The sequence below is a fragment of the Mustela erminea genome, chromosome 19 (assembly GCF_009829155.1).
Source record: "Mustela erminea isolate mMusErm1 chromosome 19, mMusErm1.Pri, whole genome shotgun sequence".
Lineage (NCBI taxonomy): Eukaryota > Metazoa > Chordata > Mammalia > Carnivora > Mustelidae > Mustela > Mustela erminea.
Window position 1 is genome coordinate 2,058,661 of NC_045632.1, and position 25,108 is coordinate 2,083,768.

At 57.3% G+C, this 25,108-nt stretch overlaps 1 protein-coding gene across 2 annotated transcripts; it reads left to right on the forward strand.

Moving 5' to 3' along the window:
- On the forward strand, window positions 1-24,729 carry CLASRP (CLK4 associating serine/arginine rich protein). Of its 2 annotated transcripts, XM_032325516.1 has the most exons (21): window positions 1-102; window positions 1,106-1,233; window positions 9,579-9,676; window positions 10,212-10,313; window positions 10,526-10,605; window positions 12,674-12,758; window positions 13,979-14,127; window positions 14,990-15,086; window positions 16,282-16,360; window positions 16,447-16,520; window positions 17,829-17,870; window positions 18,936-19,151; window positions 19,268-19,558; window positions 21,028-21,291; window positions 21,538-21,577; window positions 21,925-21,985; window positions 22,241-22,299; window positions 22,375-22,421; window positions 23,988-24,070; window positions 24,330-24,354; window positions 24,579-24,729. In XM_032325516.1, exons 2-21 carry the CDS (start codon window positions 1,135-1,137, stop codon window positions 24,619-24,621), a joined length of 2,034 nt encoding a protein of 677 aa, XP_032181407.1. In that variant the 5' UTR covers window positions 1-102; window positions 1,106-1,134; the 3' UTR covers window positions 24,622-24,729. The 2 variants fall into 2 exon arrangements, 1 of the variants encoding a protein (XP_032181407.1); XR_004281417.1 differs by lacking the exons at window positions 24,330-24,354; window positions 24,579-24,729 and having other exon boundaries at window positions 21,538-21,581; window positions 23,988-24,058.
- The last annotated feature ends 379 nt before the right edge of the window (window positions 24,730-25,108 follow it).

Below are 25,108 nucleotides of genomic sequence, written 5' to 3' on the forward strand. Positions count from 1 at the left end.
CGCGTTCCGCCACGTTCCGCCTCTCCCCTCCGTGCGGCCCCCTACTTCCGCTTCCGGTGCGGGCAGCGCGCGAGCGCAGCGGTGGGAGGCGGCGACGAGCCGGTGAGTGCAAGCAGCGGGCCCAGACCTCCTTCCTGGCTTTCGGGCGGGCGTCAGCACAGCTTCGCCCTAGCCTTGGCCTTTCCCCGAGCTGCTTTGAGCCTCTGCGGAGCCCCAGCCCTGACGGCCGCTGGCCCCGCACGCGCTCCGGCCTGCGGCGCCTCAGGCCGCGCCCCTGCCCCCGCGGTGGGCCCAAACTCGCCGCATCGGATCCCGCCGCTTACCACAGGCCCCGCGTCCTTGTCAGAACCCTTAGCCCGAACCTCGAGGCCCACACCCGGCCCGGGATCCCAGTCCAAACCCCAGGGCTCCGCCCCTGTCCGCAAGCCTTGCCCCTGAGCACAGCCCACCCCCTCCTGTCTGCCAGCTCCGCCTCCCTGATTCTCTACTCGGTTTCTCACCGCCCCACTCCCCCCCGCCCCCGCCATTCAGATTTCTCTGATCTTTATTTACAGCACCTCCCCACGTTCCCCCAGCTCCCCCAAGCATTGTCATCTTCCGTCCACGCCCTTCACCTGCCCTCCATCTCCACCCTCTCCCCATTCCCCCTCCTCCGCCCCATACCACTGCTCTGTTCCCGTAAAGTCTTTTTTTCTTCATTTGCATTCATTTCTTACCCACACGGGTATCCCCAGTTCCGCTCCTCTCCCTGACTTGAACTACAGCCCCACCTGCTTAGGACCTGCCTCCGGACTTTACTTCACTCACTCACTCCTAACCTTCCAACAGCTTTCATCCTTGATTCTAGTGCCCCGAATCCAGGACACTCCTTTCCCAGGGATACTCACTCCAGAATATCCTGGGTGGGGGTGGGTTTCAGAAGCCCAAGGTACTGGATCAGAGTTGTCAGGAATATGCTCCGGCATCTGGCACAGTTCTTCAGCCTCACTTCCCTTCCCTGAAGCTGGTGTTCGGGATGGGCTCTGTCAACCAGCTTAGTTAGGTGACTTTGATTCTGCCTATATGGTTTTTACAACCCATCTGACACTCCCCTCTCCTCCCCCAGGTTGAGGCCCCCAGCTTGGCCTCACCACAATGTGGCACGAGGCTCGGAAGCATGAGCGGAAGCTTCGAGGCATGATGGTTGACTATAAGAAGAGGGCAGAGCGGCGGCGGGAGTACTATGAAAAGATCGTGAGTAAAAAAAAAAAAAAAAAAAAAAAAGATCGTGAGTAACTGGCCTTGATCTGGGGTGGGACCTTCCCTGGAGATCATCCTGGTGGGGTTTGGGCTAGGAAATGTGCCCAAACAAGAGCCCAGCTTTCCTCAGGGCTCTCCTCAGTATTTGGTTCTTGAGCATACCCATGGGTAAAAACCAGAGGCATTCTCTTGGTTCTAGGCTACTGTCTTTTTTGGTGTGGCCTCAGAGTACAGAGCTGGTGTTAGCAGGAAGGAGGGAAGTTTTGTAACAGCAGTCTAGATAGAAGACTGACCACCTCCTAAAGGTTGTCTGTCTTCCTGTTGTATATGCAGTGCTCAGAAAAGCTTAGCTGTTCTTGAGGTTTGGCTTGGCACCCTGTGGGAGTGCCATCAGTATTCATTTAAGGGGACTGTGACCACTTTACTTTCCTGTTTGATGCTTCGGTTGCTTTTTTTTTTTTTTTTAATTTTTTTTTTTTAAAGATTTTATTTATTTATTTGACAGAGAGAGATCACAAATAGGCAGAGAGGCAGGCTCCCCACCGAGCAGAGAGCCAGATTCGGGGGCTCGATCCCAGGACCCTGGGATCATGACCTGAGCCGAAGGCAAAGGCTTTAACCCACTGAGCCACCCAGGCGCCCCGCTTCAGTTGCTTTTAGAGAGAAGACCACACTCCATCCTGTGACCTAAAAGGCCCTTGTTGACCTGACCTCTGCCAGCCTCTCTGTGTCGTCCTTGGGTAGCTCCCTTGGCCCTTTTTCCCCCTGTCACCATAGGGCATTGTGCCTGTCATGTCTCCCCTCACCTCTTTAACTCCTACTTGCCCTTAAGACCTCAGCTGGAAATGGCACTAGTGTACCAGGTTCAATTTTCTTGCTAGATGATACTAATATAGGTGTTCCTATTTACTGCTGTATCTCTGTTTTGGCCTCCTACCTGATCTCCTGGCCTTCATTCCTGCCCCTCTCCAATCCGTCCTCTTCAGCAGGGCTAGAGAGGTCTTTTCTCCCATCCAAGTACTAACCAGGCCCGACCCTGCTTAGCTTCCGAGATCAGACGAGATCCGGCTCGTTCAGGGTGGTATGGCCGTAGACGAGAGGTCTTTTCTAAAGCACAAGGCTGACCCTGTCCTTTCCTTGCTCTGAACTCCTCCATGGCTCCCTAGTGCCCTCAATAGAAAGCCCAGGCTCCTCAACACATCCTTCAAGCCTCGACATGGTCTGGCTTTTTGCACTGCACACACACACACTGCCCCCTCCCACATCCCCCCAACCCCCCGCCACCGCCAACTTAGACTCATACCACTCTGCTTTCTGCCGCCTTCCTTTACTCCAGCCATCTAGCCTCCTTGTTATCTAGAGTGACTTTCTCTAATGCAAAAGATGGATAAAGAATATCAGTTTAGCTCTCAGAATTACATAGGCACAGCGCCTTTGCATGCGCTCTTCCCATACTTGGGTAACTACGACTGCTCATCTCAGATCTCAGTCCTCAAGGAAGTCTTCCGTCATCCCCCATACTCAGTCAGGTGTCCCATATAAATGCCATTACAGCTCCATGTTCTTCTCCTTTGGAATTTAATACGTATATATCTAGTTCTGTTAAGACTGGGGACTAGTATTCAGGTCATCTTTGCGTCCTAAGCTTGGGGCCAACAAATACAGTTTGAAAGAGTAAATGAGTAAACTCACTAATAGTGTAGTAGCAGTTACCGTTTTAATTGCTCCTTCCAGGCACCTGGCTCTGTGAGAAGAGTTTTAGATGCGTGGTTTCTTGGAATCCTGAGAGTCCCCAGTGAAACAGAGGCTGCTATTACTGTAGGAAACGAATCTCTGAGAGCATCTCACTTGCCCTCTGTCTCCCAGGAAGGAACCACTGGGCTCAAGGCGAACCCCTCTCTGGTGGTGTTGGGAAAACTGCAGCATGACCGTGAGGGCAGGGCCCGGGTCTGGGCCTGTCCTAGTTGAGGCCCCGGCATGGGCCAGGAAAACAGTGTCTAGGAGGAAAGGGCTGCCGTGAGCTATAATGAAGGCTCACGGTGAGCTGGACCCAGTGCCCACAGCTTTGGGACTTCCGAGGCCTTCGAGCGGCATTGAGAGGTTGGGACCGGTCTCCGTGTTAACGATGGTGCTGATGAAATCGGCCAGTGCTACTGAGCATATTTATGTGCTGACCGTTCTGTGCCAGGTGCTTGACAGGTGTTTACGCTTCATCAGAGCCTCACGGCAGCCTCGGGTTTGGTTCTTATTGACGTCCGTTTTACAGATGAGCGAACTGAGGCTCAGAAAGTCCTGGGCTACAGTCATGTAGCAAGAGGACATAGCTGGCATTCTCACCCAGACTCTGAACCCTGACCTCTTCTTGCACTTCACCTGGGCTTTCTGTTGCAAAAATAGAAGTTCTGAAAGGTGCAGTGACTTGTCCAAAGTGACACAGGCCGGAGGCAAAATAGTAAAATGCTTCAGTCTTCAGAGTTTGAGTCCTAGGGCTCTTTGTTCAAATTCCAGCTCTTCTGCTTTCATACAGTGTGACCTTGGGGGAGTGACTGTCTGCCGGAGCCTGTTTCCTTTTTTGCATGTGAAATGATGTATCCCGAAGAGTCAGGTTTGGCTGAGAAGATAAAAATTTCTTTCTTTTCCCCCTGAAGGCCCTGAAATAGCTGGCTCTGCTCAAGGACTGTTTTGTTGTTCAGCTGAATGTGGACTCCCTTACTGTCGTTGGAGGGCTAAGAGGGCTGCTCAGACTCCAGCCATTGTCTCTACATTCCATCCAAGTGCTCATGCCAGTTTTTTGTTATTTTAAGATTTTATTTATTTATTTGACAGAGAGACAGGGAGAGAGGGAACATGAGTAGAGGGAGTAAGAGGGGGGAAACAGGCTTCCCGCTGAGTAGGAAGCTCAATGCGGGGCTCAGTTGCAGGACTATGGGATCATGTCCTGAGCCAAAGGCAGACACTTGACAACTGAACCACCCAGGCGCCTCTCATGCCAGTTTTAAGAAAGTTTCTAGATGTTTGCATCTAACACTTCCACTCATCCCACTGGCCGGAAAGTGGTCCCAGGCTCACGTATGGGTACAAAGGTGCCTGAGAGGCATAGGCTCTATCTTGGGTGGCCTTGCGCCACACATATCAGGAGTGTGTTACTGTTGAGGGAGGGGAAACAGAGGTTGGTTGCCAGCTACTGGTCTGCCTCAGATGGTGGGGGCCGTGCGCCTCCCTCGCAGGGTGGCTTGATGAGATGGGGCACATCCAACCTCAGCGTAGGCCTGCCTGGGGTGACTTGCTCGGTAAATGCTGGCTCTGGTTGCCCCTGAAGTTCTTCCTACCTGATAAAGCGGGAATCTGTGCGGTGTGGAGTAAAGAAGGCTGGAGCGGGGGCACTCTGGCTCTTGTTCTTGGTAGCTGGGAGCCTCCTGAGCTTTATTTTCCCCCTCGGGACAGTGGTGATCATCAGCCCTTCTCCCTGGGTGACAGGGAGGACTGGCAAGAACAAGAGCGGTGTCTGGGGCGCTGTGTGGTGTGGGCCCGTACAAGCCGCCGCTGTCCCCGTGCGGGCGCGTGAGCAGCTTGCAGAGCGGAGCTGTTCTGTCGCTGGCAGTGGTTGAAGGCTGCTTTGAGGAGAGGATGCGGCGGCTCACATGGGCCTCGTCGTCTTGACGGGAGAGGAGGCAGTGGGGCGAGCACTGGGGAAGCCGAGGTAGTTCAGGGCAGGCTGAGTGGGTGGTCCGCACAAGGCTGGCTTCCCGCCTCCTGATTTGTCCTTGGTGCCAGCTCTCTCCCCTGGCTAAGCCTGGTTCTGTTGTTGCCCTTGTCCTTGTCACCTTTCTTCTTTAATCAATGGTTTGGATAAAGAATTCCCTGTTGATAAGAAAATGGGCAATAAATAGTTCTCAGTTCAAGCCTGTCCTCGAGAAAACCCCAGGCTGACCCACCCCCCTCTACCCCCATCACTGCCCAGCCTGAGTCAGACATTCCCCTGGGCTCTTCCATCGTAGCACTGTCCACTCTGGGTCATCACTATCCGGGGTGGGGGCAGTCTGTCCCCAGCCCTGGACTGTGAGCGGTGAGAGTAGGGCTGGGGCTGTGTCTGTCACTGCCGTGGCCCTAGCATGGGGCCTAGCCCGTGGTGGGTGCCTGTTTATCAAATGAATGAATGAAAGAGTCTGTGAACTCTTCTGATGCTATCTGATCCTGGAGGCAGGATAGGCCAGTGGTTAAGAACGGACTTCGGGTGTTGCAGAGGTATTTGTACACCCCGTGTTCCCTGCCCTGTTACTCAAACTAGCCAAGATGGGGAAACAACCTGAACTGCTCATCGACTGAAGAAGCGGTGGACGAGGTGGTTTGTCTGTACGGTGGGATATTGTTCAGCCTTGGAAAAAGGTATCCTGTCACATGCTGCCACGTGGAGGAGCAGTGGAGACATCATGCCCAGTGAAATCAACCAGGCACCAAAAAAAAAAAGAAGATGCAAGATACCACCTATAGGAGGTATCTGAAGTAGTCGTGCCCTTAGTAACAGGAAATAGAAGGGGGGCTGCTGGGGTGGGGGAGGAGAAGAGGGTAGTCCTTCCTTCACTGGCTGTGGAGTTTCATTTTTGCAAGATGGAGAAGTTCTAGAGATCAGCCGCCCTGCAGGGTGCATGTACCTTGATGCGACCCTATGGTACCCTTAGCAGTGGCGAACGTATGGGGTGCCTGGGGGGCTTAGGCGGTCCGTTGAACATTTGCCTTCAGCTCAGGTCCTGATCCCAGGGTCCTGGGTTCGAACCCTACGTGCTTAGCAGGGAATCTGCTCCTGCCTCTGCCCGTGCTCTATCAGATAATCAAATAAAATCTATAATAGAGAGAGAGACTGTGAGAGGGAACACAAGCAGGGGAAGTGGGAGAGAGAGAAGCAGGCTTCCAGCTGAGCAGGGAGCCTGATGCAGGGGGCTCGATCGCAGGACCCTGGGATCATGACCTGAGCTGAAGGCAGACCTTTAACAGCTGAGCCACGCAGGCGCCCTTAAATAAGATCTTTTTTTAAAAAAAGTAGTTAACATGGTAGATTTTCTATCATATACCTTTCACCAAAGTTAAAAAAAAAAATTACTGAAAACAAACAAACAGTGGATTCCTATGGGTCAGGCCCATTTGGGTTCAGATCCTAATGGTGTGTGTCACTGGCATGATTTCAAGCAAGTCAGCCACACTGCTCAGTTTCCTCTTCAGGAACACTGATCACTTTTGTCCTGTGCTTGAGAAGTTTGAGAAAATTTACAAAAAAACAGGTTAGGGCCTGGCTTTTAGGACAGTTCATTGGCTTTTCCAGAATCTTCCAGCAGAGCCAGGCCCTGGACATGGATTTTTACTCCTAGCCTGATGTGTTTTCCTTCCTGCGGTTGCTGGCACGGCCAGTGGCTTCCCTGTACCAGGCAGTGTCCGTATTGCAAGAAGTGTCCCCCGATAGCCGTGGGACCTGGGCACTGGGCCGCCGCGGCCCCAGGGGCCTGAGGGAGTCTTGGCCAGGGGCTGTCACGGGGCTGAGGGAGGGAAGTGAGGTTTGGGACAAGCAGTTGGATTCCCACAGCACCACCCCTGCTGGACCCTGTGGCCTTGGGCGGATCCCCCTCAGCTGAGTGGGAACAGCCTGGTGCCTGGCGAGTGCAGGAGGGACACGGCATTAGCTGTGGTCCTCTGTGCCTGTCCTCTGCTCTTTGCTGGTGGGCGGGGGAGGCATTGAGGGCATGCGGGGTTTTGGGAACTTGATGCTGGTGGGTTTGGGGCGGGGCTCAGGCTCCTCATTTGTCAGGGTTCATTCTCTCTTCCCTTCAGCCCGTGTTCCCGAGTGCCTGCTGTGGGGCGGGTCTGCTCTGGGCACAGCACAGCAGGTCTGCTCCGGGCACAGGGGGTACAGTGGTGAGCAGAGAGCGGTGATCCCTGTCTGTGGAAGTTACGTTCTGGGGTGAGGGATGACTGGTAAATGAATGGGAGATGGGAAATGGGGTGGTGGCCGGTGTTGTGAAGAGAGCAGGTGGGGTTAAGGAGAGATTGCGAGTAAGTATGGGCTTGTGCAGGGAGCTACTTAGAGTTGATGAGGAAGGCTTCTAGAAAGAGATCTGAAGTAAGCCCGAGGGCAGCCACCTGCCTGAGCTTTGCAGGCCAGGGGAAGAGTGAGCACAGAGGTTCCGAGTGGAGCATGGGTGCAGTGGCCCTGGAGTGGCGTGGAGGCTGGTGCCCCTGGGGCAGAGCTGGGAGAGAGGAGTCAGAGAGTGGTGCGGCCTGACAGGTTTTAGCAGAAACCCCCCTGCCCAGGCCCTGTGTGGGAGATGAACTGCGGAGGGTGGGCTGGCAGCGGGGAGCCCTGGAGGAGGCTGCCAAATGGCCTGGACGAGAGGACAGGCTGGCCGGACTAGGGTGTGGGGAGGAGGCCTTGGACCCTGGGGAGGCCTTGCCTGCAGCTTGGCCAGCTTTCAGTGGGTGGCGGCAGTCCTTCTTGTGGCTTTTGTGGGTTTCTCTGATGTGGCCCGCAGCAGGAGCCCAGCCAGGGTCCGGGACTCAGAAGGCTCAGCCGTGGGAGCACTGGTGGTAGATTTCATCCATTTCTGACATGCCTGAAATTGTGAGCTCCATACAAGGGCTTGGGCTGGAGGAGCATAGACTCAGGGGACATTGTCCTCTATGTTGGGGCTTTCTTAACAGCTTTATTTTTTTTTAAAGATTTTATTTCTTGGGGCGCCTGGGTGGCTCAGTTGGTAGCTGCCTTTGGCTCTTGTCATGTTTCCAGGGTCCTGGGATCAAGTCCTGCATGGGGCTCTCTGCTCAGCAGAGATCTTGGTTCTCCCTCTCCCTCTCCCTGCCTCTCTGCTTACTTGTGCTCTCTATCTTTCTGACAAATAAATAAATAAAATCTTTTTTTTTTTTTTAAGATTTTATTTATTTATTTGACAGAGATCACAAGTAGGCAGAGAGACAGGCAGAGATAGAGAGGGAAGCAGGCTCCCTGCTGAGCAAAGAGCCTGATGTGGGGCTTGATCCCAGAACTCTGGGATCATGACCTGAGCCGAAGGCAGAGGCTTTAACCCACTGAGATACCCAGTTGCCCCAAATAAAATCTTTAAAAAAAAAGATTTTATTTTTTTGACAGAGAAATCACAAGTAGGCAGAGAGGCAGGTAGAGAGACTGGGAAGCAGGCTCCCTGCTGAGCAGAGAGCCTGATTCGGGGCTTGATCCCAGGACCCTGAGATCATGATCTGAGCCTAAGGCAGAGGCTCAGCCACTAGCCACGCAGGCGCCCCTCTTAACAGCTTTATTGAGATATAGTTCACCTAGTGTATGATTCAGGGGTTTTCAGAATATTCACAGCATGGTGCATCCGTCACCACAGCCTAATTTTAGAAAATTTCCATAATCCCAAAAAGAACTCCATTCCCATTAGCAGTCAGTCCCCCCAACTTTCCTGCCCTGGCCAGGCACTCATCCCTCTACTTTCTGTCTCTCTGGATTTGCCTGTTCTGGATGTTTCCCAGAAATGGAGTCATACAGCACGGGGCCTTCTGTGACTGACCGCTTTCACTGAGCACCGTTTCCATGGTCCGTCCCTGTTGTAGCACGTGTCAGTTCCTCACTCCTTGTTATTGACAAGGTTTTGGGGTCTAAATCTGGCTCGTTTGGGTTATCGGCCATCCATTGATGGCCACATGATTGTTTCCATCTTTCAGCCACGGTGAGTCGTGCTGCTTGAGTATCCGAGTACAAGTATTTGAATATCTGTTTTCGGTTCCGGCGGGTGTATCCCTGGGAGTGGAATTGCTGGGTCTTATGGAAGTTCTTTGTTTAACCATTGAAGAACTCAGTTTCTGCATGTTCCTGTCAACTCTGTTAACGTCTGTCCTTTTCAGTTTTTGCTGTCCTCATGAGTGTGAAGTGGTGTCTTGTGGTTCCCGTTGGCATTTCTCTGATCGTTAATGACCCTGATCATCTTTGCCTGTGCTCATGTGGGCCCGGTGTCTTAGAGACCAGGCTAAGCCAGAGGGCTCATGCCTGGCTCTGAATGAGTGACCTGGGGTGGGGGTGGGGAGGTGAAGATTTGGGGGATCATATTTTTGGGGCAGAAGATCTTGGTATGGGCTGTACAGAAGGTTGGGCGAGAGCTCAGAGCCTTTCTCCACCATCTCACGGTCCCCCGTTCCTAGAGCTGAGGTGGCCCCCGTGAGAGTGGCCACCCCCCTGCAGGTTAGTTTACCTCTGAGGCCAGCCCACTTGACGGTCAGTGGTGAGCTCGCTGCTGAGCTGGGTTTTGCAGGGCTGGAGCTCAGCACGGTGGTGACGTCTGCCTTATCTCTTCCCACAGAAGAAGGACCCAGCGCAGTTCCTGCAGGTGCATGGCCGAGCATGCAAGGTGCACCTGGACTCCGCAGTCGCCCTGGCCGCCGAGAGCCCCGTCAACATGTGAGGCCAAGAAGAAGGCCGGGGTGGTGTCTGTGTCTCAGGGTTGGAGGCCAGGAGGGACTGGGGTGTGGAGAGACATGTGGGGAATCGGGCAAGGAAGGCTTGACCTGCATGAGGAGCTGACAGTGGCCCAGGGAGAGCGGGCAGGGGTTGGGATGCAGTGTGCAGGGGAGCTCAGGGGACTTAGATGGGAACGGGTGGGGCTGGGGCCACAGGCCCAGATGAAGTGGCAAGTGTGTTGGCAGAGGGGATGTTTCAGGGTGACCAGGACTTAGCAAGTGGCCCTGGGATCTGGTCTGAGTTTCCCACTTCTGCTTGGTTCTGAGAAATAGGGCCCCAAGTTTCCTATTCAGGCCAGGAGCCTGAAATGTGGATTCAGGTGTATTAGTGACATAAGAAACTGAGAAGTCGAGGGTGAGGTTGGGGCCCATGGCCTGGAAAATCACAGGGAACTGAGGGCCAGGCTCCCAAGCTTGGGGTGACAGGGAACAGGTGTGGGCACTGGGGAACTTCAACTCCTTGCTTCCCATTTCAGGATGCCCTGGCAGGGGGACACCAACAACATGATTGACCGCTTCGATGTCCGTGCCCACCTTGATCACATCCCCGACTACACGCCCCCGCTGCTTACCACCATGTAAGAGCCCCCCCCAGGCCTTGCCAGGCAGCCTGAGCTGCCTGCTTTCCCCCCTTTTCCCAAGCCTTTGCTTGTCTGTCCCCTTCCTGGAAAGGAGGTATGTCAGCGGGGAGCCTCCCAGCCTGAGCCAGGCTCCTCCTCCCCTACTCCTGCTGGCTTGGGGTGGGGCCTTCCCTTTTCTTCTGATCTCAAGACCTTGACATCCCCACAAGCTCCCCAGAACAGGAGTCAGATGAGCGGAAATGTAACTACGAGCGCTACCGAGGCCTGGTGCAGAACGACTTCGCTGGCAGTGAGTGAGCTGGGGCATGGCGAGCGGGTTGGGCGTCCGTGGATGTGGGGAGACCACTTTTACTCCAGTGCTTTCTCCTACGGGACCTGGGGTTTGCTCCCCGCTCTTTTTCTCTCAGGCCTCCATCTCTGGACCAGTATAGGTGTGTCTCCTGAGTGAGATGGTCCTGCGGAGGTCACTTCCGTATCCCGCACCCTCTGCCTCTCTGGCCTTTTGTCCTAAAAGGTTAGGGAAGATAGCAGGAGCACACTATTTCACTCTGCGTGTTTCCCCCAGCCTGTTTGGGTCAGAATGTCATTTCTGAAGAGGAAATTTCTTTTAGGAATTGTTCAGGAATATTTAGAGTTTGGCAGTCTGCCAAGCGTTTGTATGGGTGGGTGTCGTTCTCTGAGCCGTCACCATGTTGCTTCACAAATGAGAAAATGGAGGCTCACAGTTTTCCCCACTCTGGGCTTGCCCAGGGAATTTCAGAACCTGACAGACCTGGACCTTTTAGTCAGTGTTAAGTATCTCGTCACATCTGCACAGCCCCTAGCAGTCACACCCATTTTATGGATGGGGGCATTGAGGCTCAGGAATTGGTGGGAACGTCGTGTCCGAGGATCTGGGATTCTCGCCCCACCTGATGGATAGCTCCGAGCTTTAGCTTAGTCCTGAGGACTGAGACTTCCCTTCCCAGGGTTTCCTTGTTGAGTTAAAGAGAAGATGGGCCACACAAGGCCCTTAGCCTGGCAGGTCTTGCTCTCCTCCCAGAGAAGGGTGGTCATGATGGTTTCTGTCCCCCGGGTTGGTTTTAAGTTTCCGGTGAGGGGCGCATGAATCTCCGGCCCTGAGCCTGGTGCTGTCAGCCCCTGCTGTGCGTTTGCAGTTCCCGCGTCTCTCTGTTTCGAAGATGACTGTCTTGGTGTCTCCGATACCAAAGCTTGCCAAAATCCTAGCAACCAGCCAGGCGTTAGAATCAGGGAAGTTTATCGTCTTCGCTATTGGTGCTATTCTTGCCTTCACCCAGGCCTACAGGGGTACTTGGCCACAGAGCCAGGGGTTTCCTTAGTTCCGTCTGACTCTGCGTTCATTCCTTGCCGCTGCTCCTGAGCACCTGTGGTGTGACGGGCACCCCCTTCCCAGGGTTGGCGGGCTCATTGGGGAGAGGGCAGCTGCCACACAGTCACCAGCGTGGCTGGCGATTGCAGGCTGAGGAGGCGTTCTCACGGATGGTGGGCTCTTTTCGGAGGTGCTTGACAGAGGTGGGGGTCGGGGAAGAGTGGGGAGGCGCTCTAGTGAGCAGAGGGGGGCCGCAGAAGAGGCAGGTGGGAGGATGGGCATAGGCAGCCTGTGGGGCTGGAGCAGGGAGAAAGAGGCATCTGGTGTGAGACAGGCCAGCTGGGCCCTCTCCCGGGCTTTGTATGCCCCAGCAGGAGCTGGACGGGGGTAGGGAGTGCTGCGGGAGCAAGGGACGGTGCTCCCCGTCCAGCCCCCCAGCCTGACTTCACACATGGAAAAGACCCGCAGAGGGAAGGGGACTTGCCTGAGGCCCCGCAGCCAGTCAGGCCCATGCGTTTCATTGCAGGGAAGACCAGGGAAGGCTCAGATACAGCGTCGAGCTCCCCATGTTAGGTGTTGTGGGTAAACGAGAGCCTAGATGGCTTCAAACACGTGTAGTTGAAGCTGAGTCGCAGAGAGGCCTGTGGTGGAAGGGCCCCTGCAGTCCCGGTGACATCTGGCGCTCAGAAGTTTGCAGGTCTGAAGTATCTGACCAGAGGCCTCCCTTACAGGGTTAATCGTTGCGTTGCCCCTGTGCCAAGAGCTCGCTCTTCCAGGGCTCCCCGTTTACAGAAAGGAAACAAGCCAGAGAGAACTTAACTGCCCCCCCACCCCCCATCAGTCACCACGGCCGCGTGGTGGGTCCTCCTATGGTCGCTGTGTCCTCCGCACGCCATCTGTAGTGCTGTGCCCACCAGTGACTGTGCCTGGCTGAACTGGGGTTGTACCCGCCCTCCTACCCCTCACTGCCTTCTTGTGTCACTGCCTCCGCCCTCACTCTGACCCCCCGCCTCTCCCCTTGCTGCAGTCTCGGAGGAGCAGTGTCTGTACCAGATCTACATTGACGAGCTGTACGGAGGCCTCCAGAGACCCAGTGAGGATGAGAAGAAGAAGTGAGTTGACGTCTGGGGGCATGAAGGCATAGGGGGAGGCAGGGGGACAGTGAGCCCAACCAGGGCACCACCTCCTCCAGCTTATCCACCTCGGCTTTCCCGTAGTCCGGGCCAGCGTGTGGTCCATATTAAGTGCTCACTTAATAAACACTCAGAGGAGGAAGTGGTGCCCGAGGGATTGGATTTCCCGAGAAGCCTCTGCATTGCTTTTGTAGCTTGGGGTACGGTAGGAGGTGAAGTTGGTCGAGCCGGCCCTGGGGTGACCCAGGCCCGGGTTTGCATCCTGCCTATGAGGACCCCCTTGCTGAGCTGCAGTGTGGCTAGCTGGCAACCCCCATTCCCGCAGTGGATGGAGCTTGTGGGTCGTTTGTCCTATGCCTGCCCTGCGTGGGCTCGTCTGCAGGTGGTGTCACTCTGGAGAGGAGGGGGTGTCTCTGGGCTGTGTCCCTGGAGGAACAGCAGTGGGGGGGGGTGTGTGTGTGTGACAGGCCTGTAGGTGGAGCCGCCTCTGGCTCAGGGAGGTCCCTGGCGGGCAGTCTCCCTTCTCTCTTTGTTCCTTCTGCCGGGGTGGCCCTGTCCTCCTGTGGGGCAGTGCTCAGCCCTCCTGTCCATAGCAGTGCTGGAGCACGACTGCTTCCCTCCTGCTGCCCAGCCTTCCCCTTTGAGCTTGAGCTCTTGTTGCCCTCCTTCAACTGGGATTTGCACGGATGCTGTGGAAGCTTCTCGATGACTGATGCCTACCCATGAGCCCACTTTCATGATGAGGCTGACACTTGAGGGACATCTGGGAACGTTGACTAAATTAATTTAGCAACATGCGTGCTTGAGGCCGCTCATCTGTTCTGGGTAAAGCTGGGCCATACTGTTACCCAGGATAATTCTGGGTCTTGCCCTCTTGAGCTCAGTCTGCCAGGGGGAGAGATCTGTTCCCGGACAGTCATGACTCCATGTGGGTACGGCTGAGGAGCTCAGGATGGTGCTTGACCCTGCCTAGGGGGACAGCTTCCTGGAGACCCTGGAGCTGGAGCTTGGAGGAAGATGGAGGGGCCAGTGCGAGGCAGGTGCAGAAGGTTCTAGGCTGAGGGAGAGCATGTGTGAGGGGCCAGAGGCAAGGGCGCCCTCAAGAGGCTAGAGCTTGGGAAGTCCATGTGCTCTCAAGTCTTGGTTCTGGGCTGCGTCCTGCCTGGGGCCCTCCTGGCTCATGGGCTCCCCCGCCCCAGGCTGGCGGAAAAGAAGGCCTCCATTGGCTACACTTATGAAGACAGCACCGTGGCCGAGGTAGAGAAGGCGGCGGAGAAGCCGGAGGAGGAGGAGTCACCAGCCGAGGAGGAGAGCAACTCGGACGAAGATGAGGTCATCCCCGACATCGGTGGGGTCCCCTCTCTGCCCTCCCCAATCCCGCAGTCCCTGGGCATCGTTTTTGTGTCTCGTTCCTCACCCTCTGTGGGGCGCCCCGCACTGACGAGCCCCGTCTCTCCCGTCCCTGCTCTGGGGCACTCCAGCCTCAGCTGTCCTCCCAGTCCTCACTCGTGTGCTCCTCTGTGCTGGCCTCCCTCTCTATCTCTCCTCTCTCATTTCTAGGTCACTGCTTTTATGATATTGTCCCCACCTGGGTTCTGTCTCCGTTCTCTTCTGCTTGGGTCAGCCTTTCTGTCTTCCTCTTTTTCTGTCTCCTCTGGAGAGCAAATGTTCATTCAGTTGCAGAATCATCCCCTTCCCACCCACTGCCGTTCTCCCCCTACCCAAATACCCACGGCTCCAGCCATCCACCTGTCTTCCCCGCCTCCTGTCAGCCCACTGCTTCTTATCACACATCTGGAACGTGTCCATTCCGCCTTCCACTTACTCATAGTACATTTAGGTCCTGAACACCTGTGACCACCGCCCCCATCTCCTGCCCACCCACACCTGCCTCCCAATCCGTCCCCATCTGCACATCGTACATCGCTTTGTCCACTGGTCTCGCCTATCCATCCTGATGCTCACTTGGGCCCTCATTCGTCACATCTTCTCTCCCCCAATCCCCCACCGCCCCTGCTGTTGGTTGTGCTCCCCTCCGGCCAAGCCCTATGCCAGCCTGGGGATGCCAAGATGAGCTGACTTGTTCCCTGCCTGCAGAGACCTCCAGTCTGGTGGGCATCTCCCCTGTGCCCCTATCTCCCGGGGCGCTGCCCCTTCTCCCCAGTCCTCTTGCTCGGCTTTGGCCTCTGACAGCATTTCTCTTGGTGCAGACGTGGAGGTGGATGTGGACGAACTGAACCAGGAGCAGGTGGCAGATCTCAACAAGCAGGCCACGACCTATGGCATGGCCGACGGCGACTTCGTCAGGTGAGGCCTGCAGGCTGGTGTTCCTCCATGCTCGAGGCCTGGCGTCCGTCGTTAACCCTGCTGTGGATGGCCGCCTCCCTCCTCAGCACTAGTGCTTCACACACACAGGCTCCTGAGCTCCTGGGATAGGTGCTGAGCACCAGGCTTTGCCGCTGCACAAACAGGCTGAGCACAGCTCCATGTGTCTGTCCTGCGGCCCTCTGATCCCTAAGAGCTCCTGGAGCTCCTGGGCCTGGTAGACAGCACCCCCTGGTGGAGAGGAGGCTCCATTCACTGGCCCTTTCCCTGGGCCGTACCCTGTGCAGATCCTATACAGCTGCCCCCGTGGACAGGGTATCCAGTGTGAATCTGGGGGATCCCATCTGAACCCAGAACCCTCCATGAGGGCCCTGGCACTAGGGCAGCCGGAGTCCTTACCTCAGCCACAAGGTCCTGTCTGTCTGTTCCTCTGCTCCTTAGCCTGCACACACTGCCCCAACGCGGCCTCCGTGCCTCCTCCCTCCCGAGCCTCCTCTCCGCCGTCAGACTTCTTTTTTTTCTTTTTTTTTTTTAAAGATTTTATGTATTTATTTGACAGAGAGAAATCACAAGTAGATGGAGAGGCAGGCCGAGAGAGAGAGGGAAGCAGGCTCCCTGCTGAGCAGAGAGCCCGATGCGGGACTCGATCCCAGGACCCTGAGATCATGACCTGAGCCGAAGGCAGTGGCTTAACCCACTGAGCCACCCAGGCGCCCCTTTTTTTTCTTTCTTTCTTTTTTTTTTTTTAAAGATTTTATGTATCGCCGTCAGACTTCCCCACCGCTACCTGCCTCGGTGGCTCTGCTGGCGTCTGTGTTGCTTATTCCCTGTGGTTTCTCCTCAGTCCCCTGACATTCCTATTGAAAGCTGCAGCAGCTCCGCCTGTTCCCCGGTCCTTTTTCCCCCATCTGCAATGTATCTTCCCCTGTTTAACTTACTACTTGTCACGTTGCCTGGGTCGTTATCTTCTTCCAGAACCTAGACCCACGAGGGCCAGGATTTTTGTTTTCAGTAATGAATCCTCAGTCCGCACAATAGCGCCGCATGCAGTAGCTGCTCAGTAATAGCGCTGAACGAAGAAGAGACCCCAGGGTGGCATGGGATCTCGGTCTTCCAGCGACAGTTCTGCCTGTGGCCTGCCCCCCCCTCCGTTATGACCCCCTCCCTTCCTCTACAGGATGCTCCGGAAAGACAAGGAGGAGGCAGAGGCTATCAAGCATGCCAAGGCCCTTGAGGAAGAGAAGGCCATGTACTCGGTGAGGGCTTGGCCGGCGTGGGGGGCGGGACGAGCATGGCTCAGGGAGGCACGTCCCTCACCAACAGGGTGTCCATTTTTCTCCAGGGCCGCCGCTCCCGGCGCCAGCGGAGGGAGTTTCGGGAGAAGCGACTGAGGGGCCGGAAGATCAGCCCACCCAGGTAGAGTGAGCTCTCCCCTCTGCCCCTACCCTTCCAGCCTCATTCAGGGCTCTGGGGGGAGGGGCTGGGGTTCCCGGAGACTCTTTAGGGTCAGGCTTGGACTTGTGAGCAGAGTCTTCCTGGTAGGGCAGGAAACGGGGAAGGTTTAGGGTAGGGATGGCCTCGTGGACACCCTGCCCTGCCAGCCACTCCCCTCACCCTTCTGGACTTGGACTCTTGCCAGATGTCCCAGGCACCAGTCTGGAGGTGGTGTGGGGTAGCTGAAGAGGAGGGCAGAGTCAAGGGGAACAGCCCTGTCCCTGAAGTCCTTCCTGGTTCTCCTCCTGGGCCATGTCCTTGTCAGATTTGGGGCAAATGACTTCCCTCGAGTTTCAGTTTCCTCCTTTGGAAAAAGCACTGTGATCTCCAAGGATTGGGGCGCACCAGGGTCCACTTTGAGGTCTGGAGCAGGTTGGGAGTAGGTGGCCTGTTGTGGCACAGAGTCTGCCCAGGTCAAGTGGCCTCCAGACGAGCCTGCCTCTGCCTGTCAGCCCTGGAGGCTGAGTGCAAACTCATGCCTCTTTGCTCCCCCGCCTCCGGGCAGGGAGAGTCCCTGAGGGTAGCTGTGGGCCTTAAGCAGCCTGGTGTGGGCTCAGGGCTTGGTGTGGGGTCCAGGAAAGCTGCACTGGTTGTTGCTGTCATCCTCCTCCCCATAGGGGTGCAGTCAGTGTAGCACATAAAGGTGCGGGCTCGGGGCCACAGGGCCTGGCTGGGGAGCCCAGCTTTTTGATTTAAGAGCTGTGTGACGCTGGGCAAGTGATTCCTCTGTTCTGGGCCTTGGTGTCCTGAGCTCTGAGCTGTGAATGACCCCCGAGAGTTGTCATGAAGGGCGTCTGTGTTCATAGAAGTGAGGTGCTCAGTACCCGGCACGCAGTGAGCATCTGAGACACTGCAGCGCTTCTGGTTTTACCATCGCTCTCATGAACCAGCTGGGATCCAGGTCACAGGACCAGGGACTTGGAATGGCAGGAGGGATGCTGCAGTCTGGGGTTCCGAGCCCAAGCAGGACTCAGGCTCCTGGAGTCTGTTGCCCAGGGTCGGGAGGGGCCCAGGACATTGTTTGCGGGGTGTGGCCGAGGTCCCTGCTTTGCACAGATCAGAGGTGGGTAGGCAGAGGGATCAAGGTAGGGCCTAAAACCTGGCTAGCAGCCCCCTACTCACAGTGCCCAGTATCTGCCCTTGGGCTCCTTGGTTGGGTGAGTGGAACCAGTTCTTTACCCACTCGGATCCCAAGCCCCTATTTGTCCTACTCCGCTTTTCTTTCCATAGCTATGCCCGCCGAGACAGCCCTACCTACGATCCCTATAAACGGTGAGTTCCAGGGCCCAAGGAGGGGCAGCCAGCAAACCTGGTGGAGGGGCAGGGCCGGGGGTTGGGGGGTCAGTGGTTCTCAGCACCCGCTGTCATTTGTGGGTCTGGATCGTTATTCTGATTTCCAAAATGTTATTCTGCTTTCCCGGTGTTTTTTTTCTTTAAATGTGAACTTTTTTTTTCTGAATTAAACACAGTGGAGTCATATATTAAAAATGAGCAAACATGGCAAAAAGTCTGTTAGAGAAATCAGAGGTGTCTTTGATCTAAACTCCCAGAAATAAGCAGTGAGAGATTCTGCACACGAGGGCCTGGCCTCACACACATGTGTCTCCAGGGTGTGGGAGCGATGGGGCATGGGCCTTGAAGAGGGACAGACGTCAGCCTAAACCTGGTACCCTCTTCAGAATGCGGTGGGAGGGACCTGCCACTCTGGGCTCTTAGGAGGACAGGAGACGAGACAGGTACCTCTGGGTACAAGGTCAGCGTAGCTAGATACTCAATCTGAGGACGTGGGTACTTTCTTTTTATAACAATGGAATTGTGCCATGCTTAACAGTGTAGAACTTGCTTGATGGATGTCTGTGTTGAAGTGATCCTCCCAGGTTAAATCTGCAGATCTGCTCATCCTTCTTTATTTTATATATATATAAAAGATTTAATTATATAACAGGCAGAGAGGCAGGCTTTGAGCCAGGGGGAAGCAGGCTCCCTGCCGAGCAGAGAGCCTGATGCGGGGCTTGATCCCAGGACCCTGAGATCATGACCTAAGCTGAAGGCAGAGGCTTAACCCACCGAGCCACCCAGGCACCCCTGCTCATTATTCTTTAATAGTTAACACGAAATTAGTACAACTCGTTGTCGCTCTCTTTCTTGCATATTTTTTTGCTGAGGCTCCGTGGCTGAGTTAAGCCCTTGCATAGCTGGGTTCCTTTCTGCCCTTCAGCCAGGTGTGTTGGTGCTGGGTGTCTGACAGTGCTCATTTGTGGGGCTCTGCACCATGCGTGTCAGCCTGTGGACTCCCAGAGAGCTGGACAGCTGAGTCCTCTCTTCCCTGCTCCGTAGGTCACCCTCTGAGTCCAGCTCTGAGTCCCGCTCCCGTTCCCGCTCCCCGACCCCAGGCCGTGAAGAGAAGATCACGTTCATCACCAGTTTTGGGGGCAGCGATGAGGAGGCAGCTGCGGCTGCAGCGGCAGCAGCCGCATCAGGGGCCACCACAGGGAAGCCCCCCGCACCCCCCCAGCCCGGCGGCCCCGCACCGGGACGTAATGCCAGCGCCCGGTCGGTAACGCTCACGCTGCCCGCCCTACGCCCCGGCCACTATGGGGGGGGATGCGGGGCAGTGGGGGGCCCTGGCCCAGGCCCGTGCTGACCGGCCCTCCGTGCCCTGCCTGCAGCCGCCGCTCCTCCTCTTCCTCCTCCTCCTCCTCTTCCGCCTCGAGGACCTCCAGCTCCCGCTCCAGCTCCCGTTCCAGCTCCCGCTCCCGCCGAGGCGGGGGCTACTACCGCTCAGGCCGCCATGCGCGCTCCCGTTCCCGTTCCTGGTCCCGCTCTCGGTCCCGTTCCCGGCGCTATTCACGTTCCCGGAGCCGCGGCCGGCGGCACTCTGGTGGGGGCTCCCGAGATGGACACCGGTACTCCCGCTCGCCTGCCCGGCGCGGTGGTTATGGGCCCCGGCGCAGAAGCAGGTGTGTGGCGCTGATGTGTGGGGGGGCCTGGAGGAGGGCACAGCCCCGGGTCAGTCAGACCTGGCTCTGAGGGAGGGGAATGGGCCACTGCCAGTGTGTGAGGAAGCACTCGGTTTGCAGGGGAGATGTGCCTCACCCCGACTCCTCCCATGTGGTGACGAGGGCTGGAGCACAGCTATGTTCTGAGGGGACTGAGCTGGTCCTCCCTGGGAGGGGGGGTGCGCGGTTTCCTGGGGAGGTGTAGAGAGGTATGTGGACACTCCAGGGTGTCCTGGGGCTTGTAGTAGGGACCTGGCTGGCTTCCAGGGCTGGGTTGCTCCCTGTGCGGTAGAGAGATACTGTAGGCAGGGTAGGAAACGAGTTCCCTGAGGAGTGGAGCGGCCTTCCTGGGCTCTCCCTTGGTGGGATCGGGGTTGCCTCGTGTCGGTGCGGCTCACTGGGTGAACCTGGCTTCAAATCCTGACCCTGCTCAGAAATTTCCTGGTTCTTCCTGTGTAAAGGAAGGATAGTGTTCCCTTTGTGGAGTCATTGTGAAGGTGTGACAAGTGATGCACGTGAGTGCTGGGTACAGGGCCTAGTGTTGGGCAGGTGCTACTGCTACCAGCCTTGTCTCTTGTCTTGTCGCCTGCATCTCAGCGTCAGTTCCTACAGGGCCTGGCAGGTAAAATAAAGGGACCAGGTGGGCCTGGATGGACTGGGGCACACGTGTCCCCTCTAGTCGGGTTGTCAGCTAGCTGTGCAGTGGCAGGCCCGGTGTTGTCCTGGCTTGTTTTCTCAAGAGAAGTTGAGAGTCACCTTTTAAAAGGTAGTTCATTTTGTCAACGTCGCACACAAATTTGAGTCTTGTAAAAACTTGGTTAGTCCGGGTAGAATCTGTGTGTGGCCTAGACTTGGCTTCCAGCTTGTTCTTTGTAGCCTGACACAGGGCTACCACAGGAGAAAGGCTGGGCACGGGAGGGGGCCTGGCCCCATCTCGAACATCAGCCTGGGGGTGAGCCCTTGCCGAGAAGTGCTCAGCATCCCAAACAGAGAGAAGATGGGACTGCATGTGCCCCAGCTGGGTCTCGTGGGTCTGTGCTGTAGGTGGGTGGAAAGAGTGGGCGACGGGGTGGTCCCCACTGGACCCCAGCAAGGTGAGGAGTGTGCTGGGGGTGTGGGTGAGGTCACAGCCCCTGGTAGCCTAGAGCTGGGCACCGTGTGTATAAAAGGGGCGCTGGTCAGCCGGGTCACATCCCAGGGGAGCAGGGGAGTGTGTCTCCTGAGTGAGAAGCAGGAGCCGTCTCCGGGTGGTTGTATCTGGAGGGTGAGCTCCGTGTAGATGCAGATCGAGGCCAGGGAGCAGCCAGGGTGGTTACACCCGGAGCTTCCACAGGGCCCAGGGGGAGGGCCATAGTTTCTGAGCCAGGCTGGGGGTGTGTAGAGGGGGTTCCCAGCTCCTCATGGCTCCCCACGCCCTGCTGTGCCCCTAGGAGCCGCTCCCGCTCCGGGGACCGGTACCGGCGGGGCGGCCGGGGTCCCCGGCACCACAGCAGTAGCCGCAGCCGCAGCAGCTGGTCCCTCAGCCCATCCCGCAGCCGCAGCCTGAGCCGCAGCCGCAGCCCCAGCCCCAGCCGCAGCCGCAGCCGCAGCCCCAGCCGCAGCCGCAGCCGCAGCCAGAGCCGCTCGCCATCGCCCCCGAGGGAGAAGCTGACCAGGCCGGCGGCGTCCCCCGCTGTGGGCGAGAAGCTGAAAAAGTGAGCTGGGGCAGGGTTGCAGGAGGAGAGCGGGCAGCCTCGGGGAAGGTTCTTGGAAGAGAGCTTCTGCTCTTGGAAGAGAGCTTGGTCCTCTGCTCTTGGAAGAGAGCTTGGTCCTGCCTCTGGGGGGGGTCTGAGGGGACACGGCTCCGTCCTGAGGGATCCGAGAGGGACATGATCCCTCCCTGTGGGCGGTGGTGAAGTGGCTTGGGGTCGGAGGTGGCAGCTACCCTTTCTTCCTCCCAGGACCGAACCTGCCGCTGGTAAAGAGACAGGAGCTGCCAAAGTCAGTAAGAATTTGGAACTCGCCCGTCTAATTCCCGCCAGCAGCAGTGCCCGAGAGCTGGGCCCGGTGGGCCTGCAGGGGGGGACCTGGTGGGGGGGCCGGGAGATCCAGCCCTGGGGTTGAAGCGGGCCGGGAATGCTCTGACCTGTGAGGTCTGTGTCCTCCTCCCCTCCTCACTGTCCACTGGGGCTCCAGCTGTCCCCAGGCCTCTCAGACGCTTGTGGGGGGTGTCTGCGGCCAATTCTTGCTCCCCACGTGTCCCTACAAGTCCCAGGCTCTTGGATGAGGTGGGTGGTAGGAGCTCCGGACACCCACCCCCTCTCCCGTCTCTTCTCCCCCTTCCCCAGCCCAAGCTGACACCGCAGGAGAAACTGAAGCTGAGGATGCAGAAAGCACTGAACAGGCAGTGTATGTCTCCCCACCCCACCCCGTCCCTGGTCTCTGCGCCTCTGCCCACCAGCCTAGCCTGGGGGCCTTGCCCGCTCCCGGCCAGGCAAGCGTCAGCACAGTGGCACTCTGGGGGAGATTCAGTGTGCATGCCCTTCCCCTGCTAAGTGCTGTGGCCATCTGGTTGGTCTCTCTGGCTTCAGTCTTGCTGTCTTTGAAGGGGGGGTACTTTTGGGGGTACCCCTCGACCACCATGACGTCTCTCCTTCCCCGCAGTCAAGGCGGATAAGAAGGCGGCCCAGGAGAAGATGATCCAGCAGGAGCATGAGCGGCAGGTAAGGTGAGGGCCGGGGCCGGGGCCGGGGCCGGGTGCCAGCCGGCCCACCCTCATGGCCACATCCGCCCAACAGGAACGGGAGGACGAGCTTCGAGCCATGGCCCGCAAGATCCGCATGAAGTAAGACGATCATGGTTCCCATATCTGGGTCGCGGCCCCCACTTCTGGGCTGCCCTCCTTTTCCCTACCACCTCACTCCTAGCCCTGCTGCCTACCCCAGCCCTCAGGTGGGAAAAGGTCCCAGTGCCTATCTGGCCTTGCCAGCCTGCTGGCTTTGGCTGTCATGGCTCCTCCCAGCTGTGCTGGCCAGGATGCACGGGGCCTTTGTGTTCTTCTCTCTGGCTTCCCTCGTTGGGGGGCCCTCCCCAACCATCCTGTCTGGAGTAGCACCTCATGCCCCGCCATCCTCCCAGCCTGCCGTGTTTTTCCAGAGCGCTGACCTCCATCTGGCATGCCCTGCTTTGTTTCCTTGCTTGTGGGTGATGTCACTTGAGATGGACGAGTGGGCAGGTCTGACTGCGAGGTTCTTGCCATGCGCCCAGCCCCCAGATCAGAGGTGGTGTTCAGCAGGCTGGTTCCATGACAGCTTCTATCTGCTCCCCTTCTGTTTCTTGGCTCTTAACTACAAAGGGGCCGGGCTCGCATCCTAGACCAGGCAGCCGTGGCGTCCGGTCCCGGCTCTGCCTGTCTGTGACCTTGGGCCCCCAGGGTGGGCGCTGGCCCTCTCAGGCCTCACTTCATCTTTTGCAGCCAGGATAGACCTTGGTGACGACCTAGCAGGGTAGCTGGGGCGTGACCCGCTCCGAGAGCGCAGGCCTACTCGGGCGGTGGGCAGAAATGGAGACCTGAGTGCTCAGTGCTGCGAGGAGGGCCCGTCCGTCAGCAGCAGGGCCGTGTCTCCAGCTGCTTGTCGGTCCTCATGAGCTCACGAGCAGCCTCGTTTCTCTGAGCCGAGGCTCCTTCCTCTTCCTCTCCTGGGGTCCCTGCTGCCTGGCTTCCTGCGCGGGGCCCCGCATGTTGGCAGGCTGCTGCTTGTCTCATCACTGTGCTCGGTGCACACGCATCATGTGCTGGGCCTCAGGGTGCGGCCTGCCTCCATCAGCTGGGAAAGCGGGCACCCGGGGACTCCGCACTGTTGTGGTCAGTCGGAGCTGGATTCTGAGCCTGCCTCCGCTCACCACAAGCTTTCGTGTCTGCGCCTCAGTTTGCTTGTCTGCTAAATGGGGATGGAATAGTTGTCCCCGCTCACAGGCTGTTGGGCAGATTCAGACGGATCCGGGTCAGGCAAGCACAAGGGGCCCAGTAAATATAGCCCTTGGGGTCACAAGTCCCGGGCATCCTGACAAAGGCCGATGAAGCACTTAGTGCGTGGGTCCCTGTGTTTGAGACTACCTGAGTGTGACGGGAGAAGGTTGAACTTTCCAGCTCAATCCCGTGTCTGTTCAGCACGCCTTTCAAAGCGAAGCTGGCTGAGAGCTCAGTCCCATTCTCCCAGCCGGTATTCCTCTGAGCCCAGTGCTCTCGTGTCCGAGCAAGGACAGCAGCACTGTCTGCCTGCATCTTGACTCTGCTACTTGGGCCGGGATGTTGGAAGCACCTGCTCTGGCCAGGCAACCAGCCTCGCCCTTCAGTTCAGTGTTCTCATCACGTGCTCATGCGTGCTCCTGCCTCTCTTTCCCCCTGCAGGGAGCGGGAACGTAGAGAGAAGGAGCGAGAAGAATGGGAACGCCAGTACAGCCGACAGAGCCGCTCACCCTCCCCCCGTTACAGTGAGTATCTCTACGGCCACTTGGCCGGGAGCACTAGACTCTGAAATTGGGCTGCAGGAAACCTGGTGCCTTTTCCGCCGTGGTTTTCCGTGGGTTAGTATTCTTAAGACACGCGCATCAGTGTGATAGCTTAGACACAGGGAACAGCAGGCTTTAGAAGCAGTGCTCCTTGCGGGGTCCTGGGTGCTGAGGGGAGGGGACTGGCTGCAGCCCAGGAGCCTGGTCCCTGAGCATCGGCTTTGTTCTCTTAATTTTCCAGGTCGAGAATACAGCTCTTCCCGAAGGTAAGCCAGCCTACCAGCTCCCTGGAAGATGACCTTGTCCCTGCCCTGATTCTTCCATCTCCACCTGGCAGCCCTTCTGTGGCCTCAACCCTTGTTAATGTTCCTCCCTCTGCAGCACACTCCCCCATCGCCAACGTCCCAGGGGTCACAAGTTTGTGAGTGTGTGTGCATACCATGTGGCTGCTTCCTCCCAGCCCTCATGGCACCCCTCTTTCTCTCTCCAGGCGCTCAAGGTCCCGATCTCGAAGTCCCCATTATCGACATTAGGCTGAAGTGTGGGGGGCAGGGAGATGGGGGGGGGGTGAGGGCTCAGGCTGTGATGCTGCTGGTTTGATCTCTAATGAAATAAAATCACTCATTATTTAATTCCCTTGACCTGGGCTCGGTGTCCTCTGTGTGGTCTGGCCAGCAGAGGCAGCTGGGGAGGGAGCTGGCTCAGGGATGGGAGCCAACACTAGGAGCCTCTGTGGCAAGTCCTGCCCCAACGTGGGTGTCTGGGTGGTGGCTCCTGGGTCAGCAGCACCGTTCCCGCCATAGCTCAGTGGAGGCAGGGGCCCACTCCAGGCTTAGCCAGGAAGGGCCCAGCACCCAGCATGTAGAGGCCGGGCCAGGACTTTGCCCAGGGGCCTCTGGTGACAGGTCCAGGCTTCTCCCCACCCTCGCCTCGGCCCCTGCCCTGGCCTCACCCACACTGGGAACCGGGAGCACGGCTTTCTGTGCCAGTCCTGCTGTGCCCGGGGCGCTGGGGGCTGGC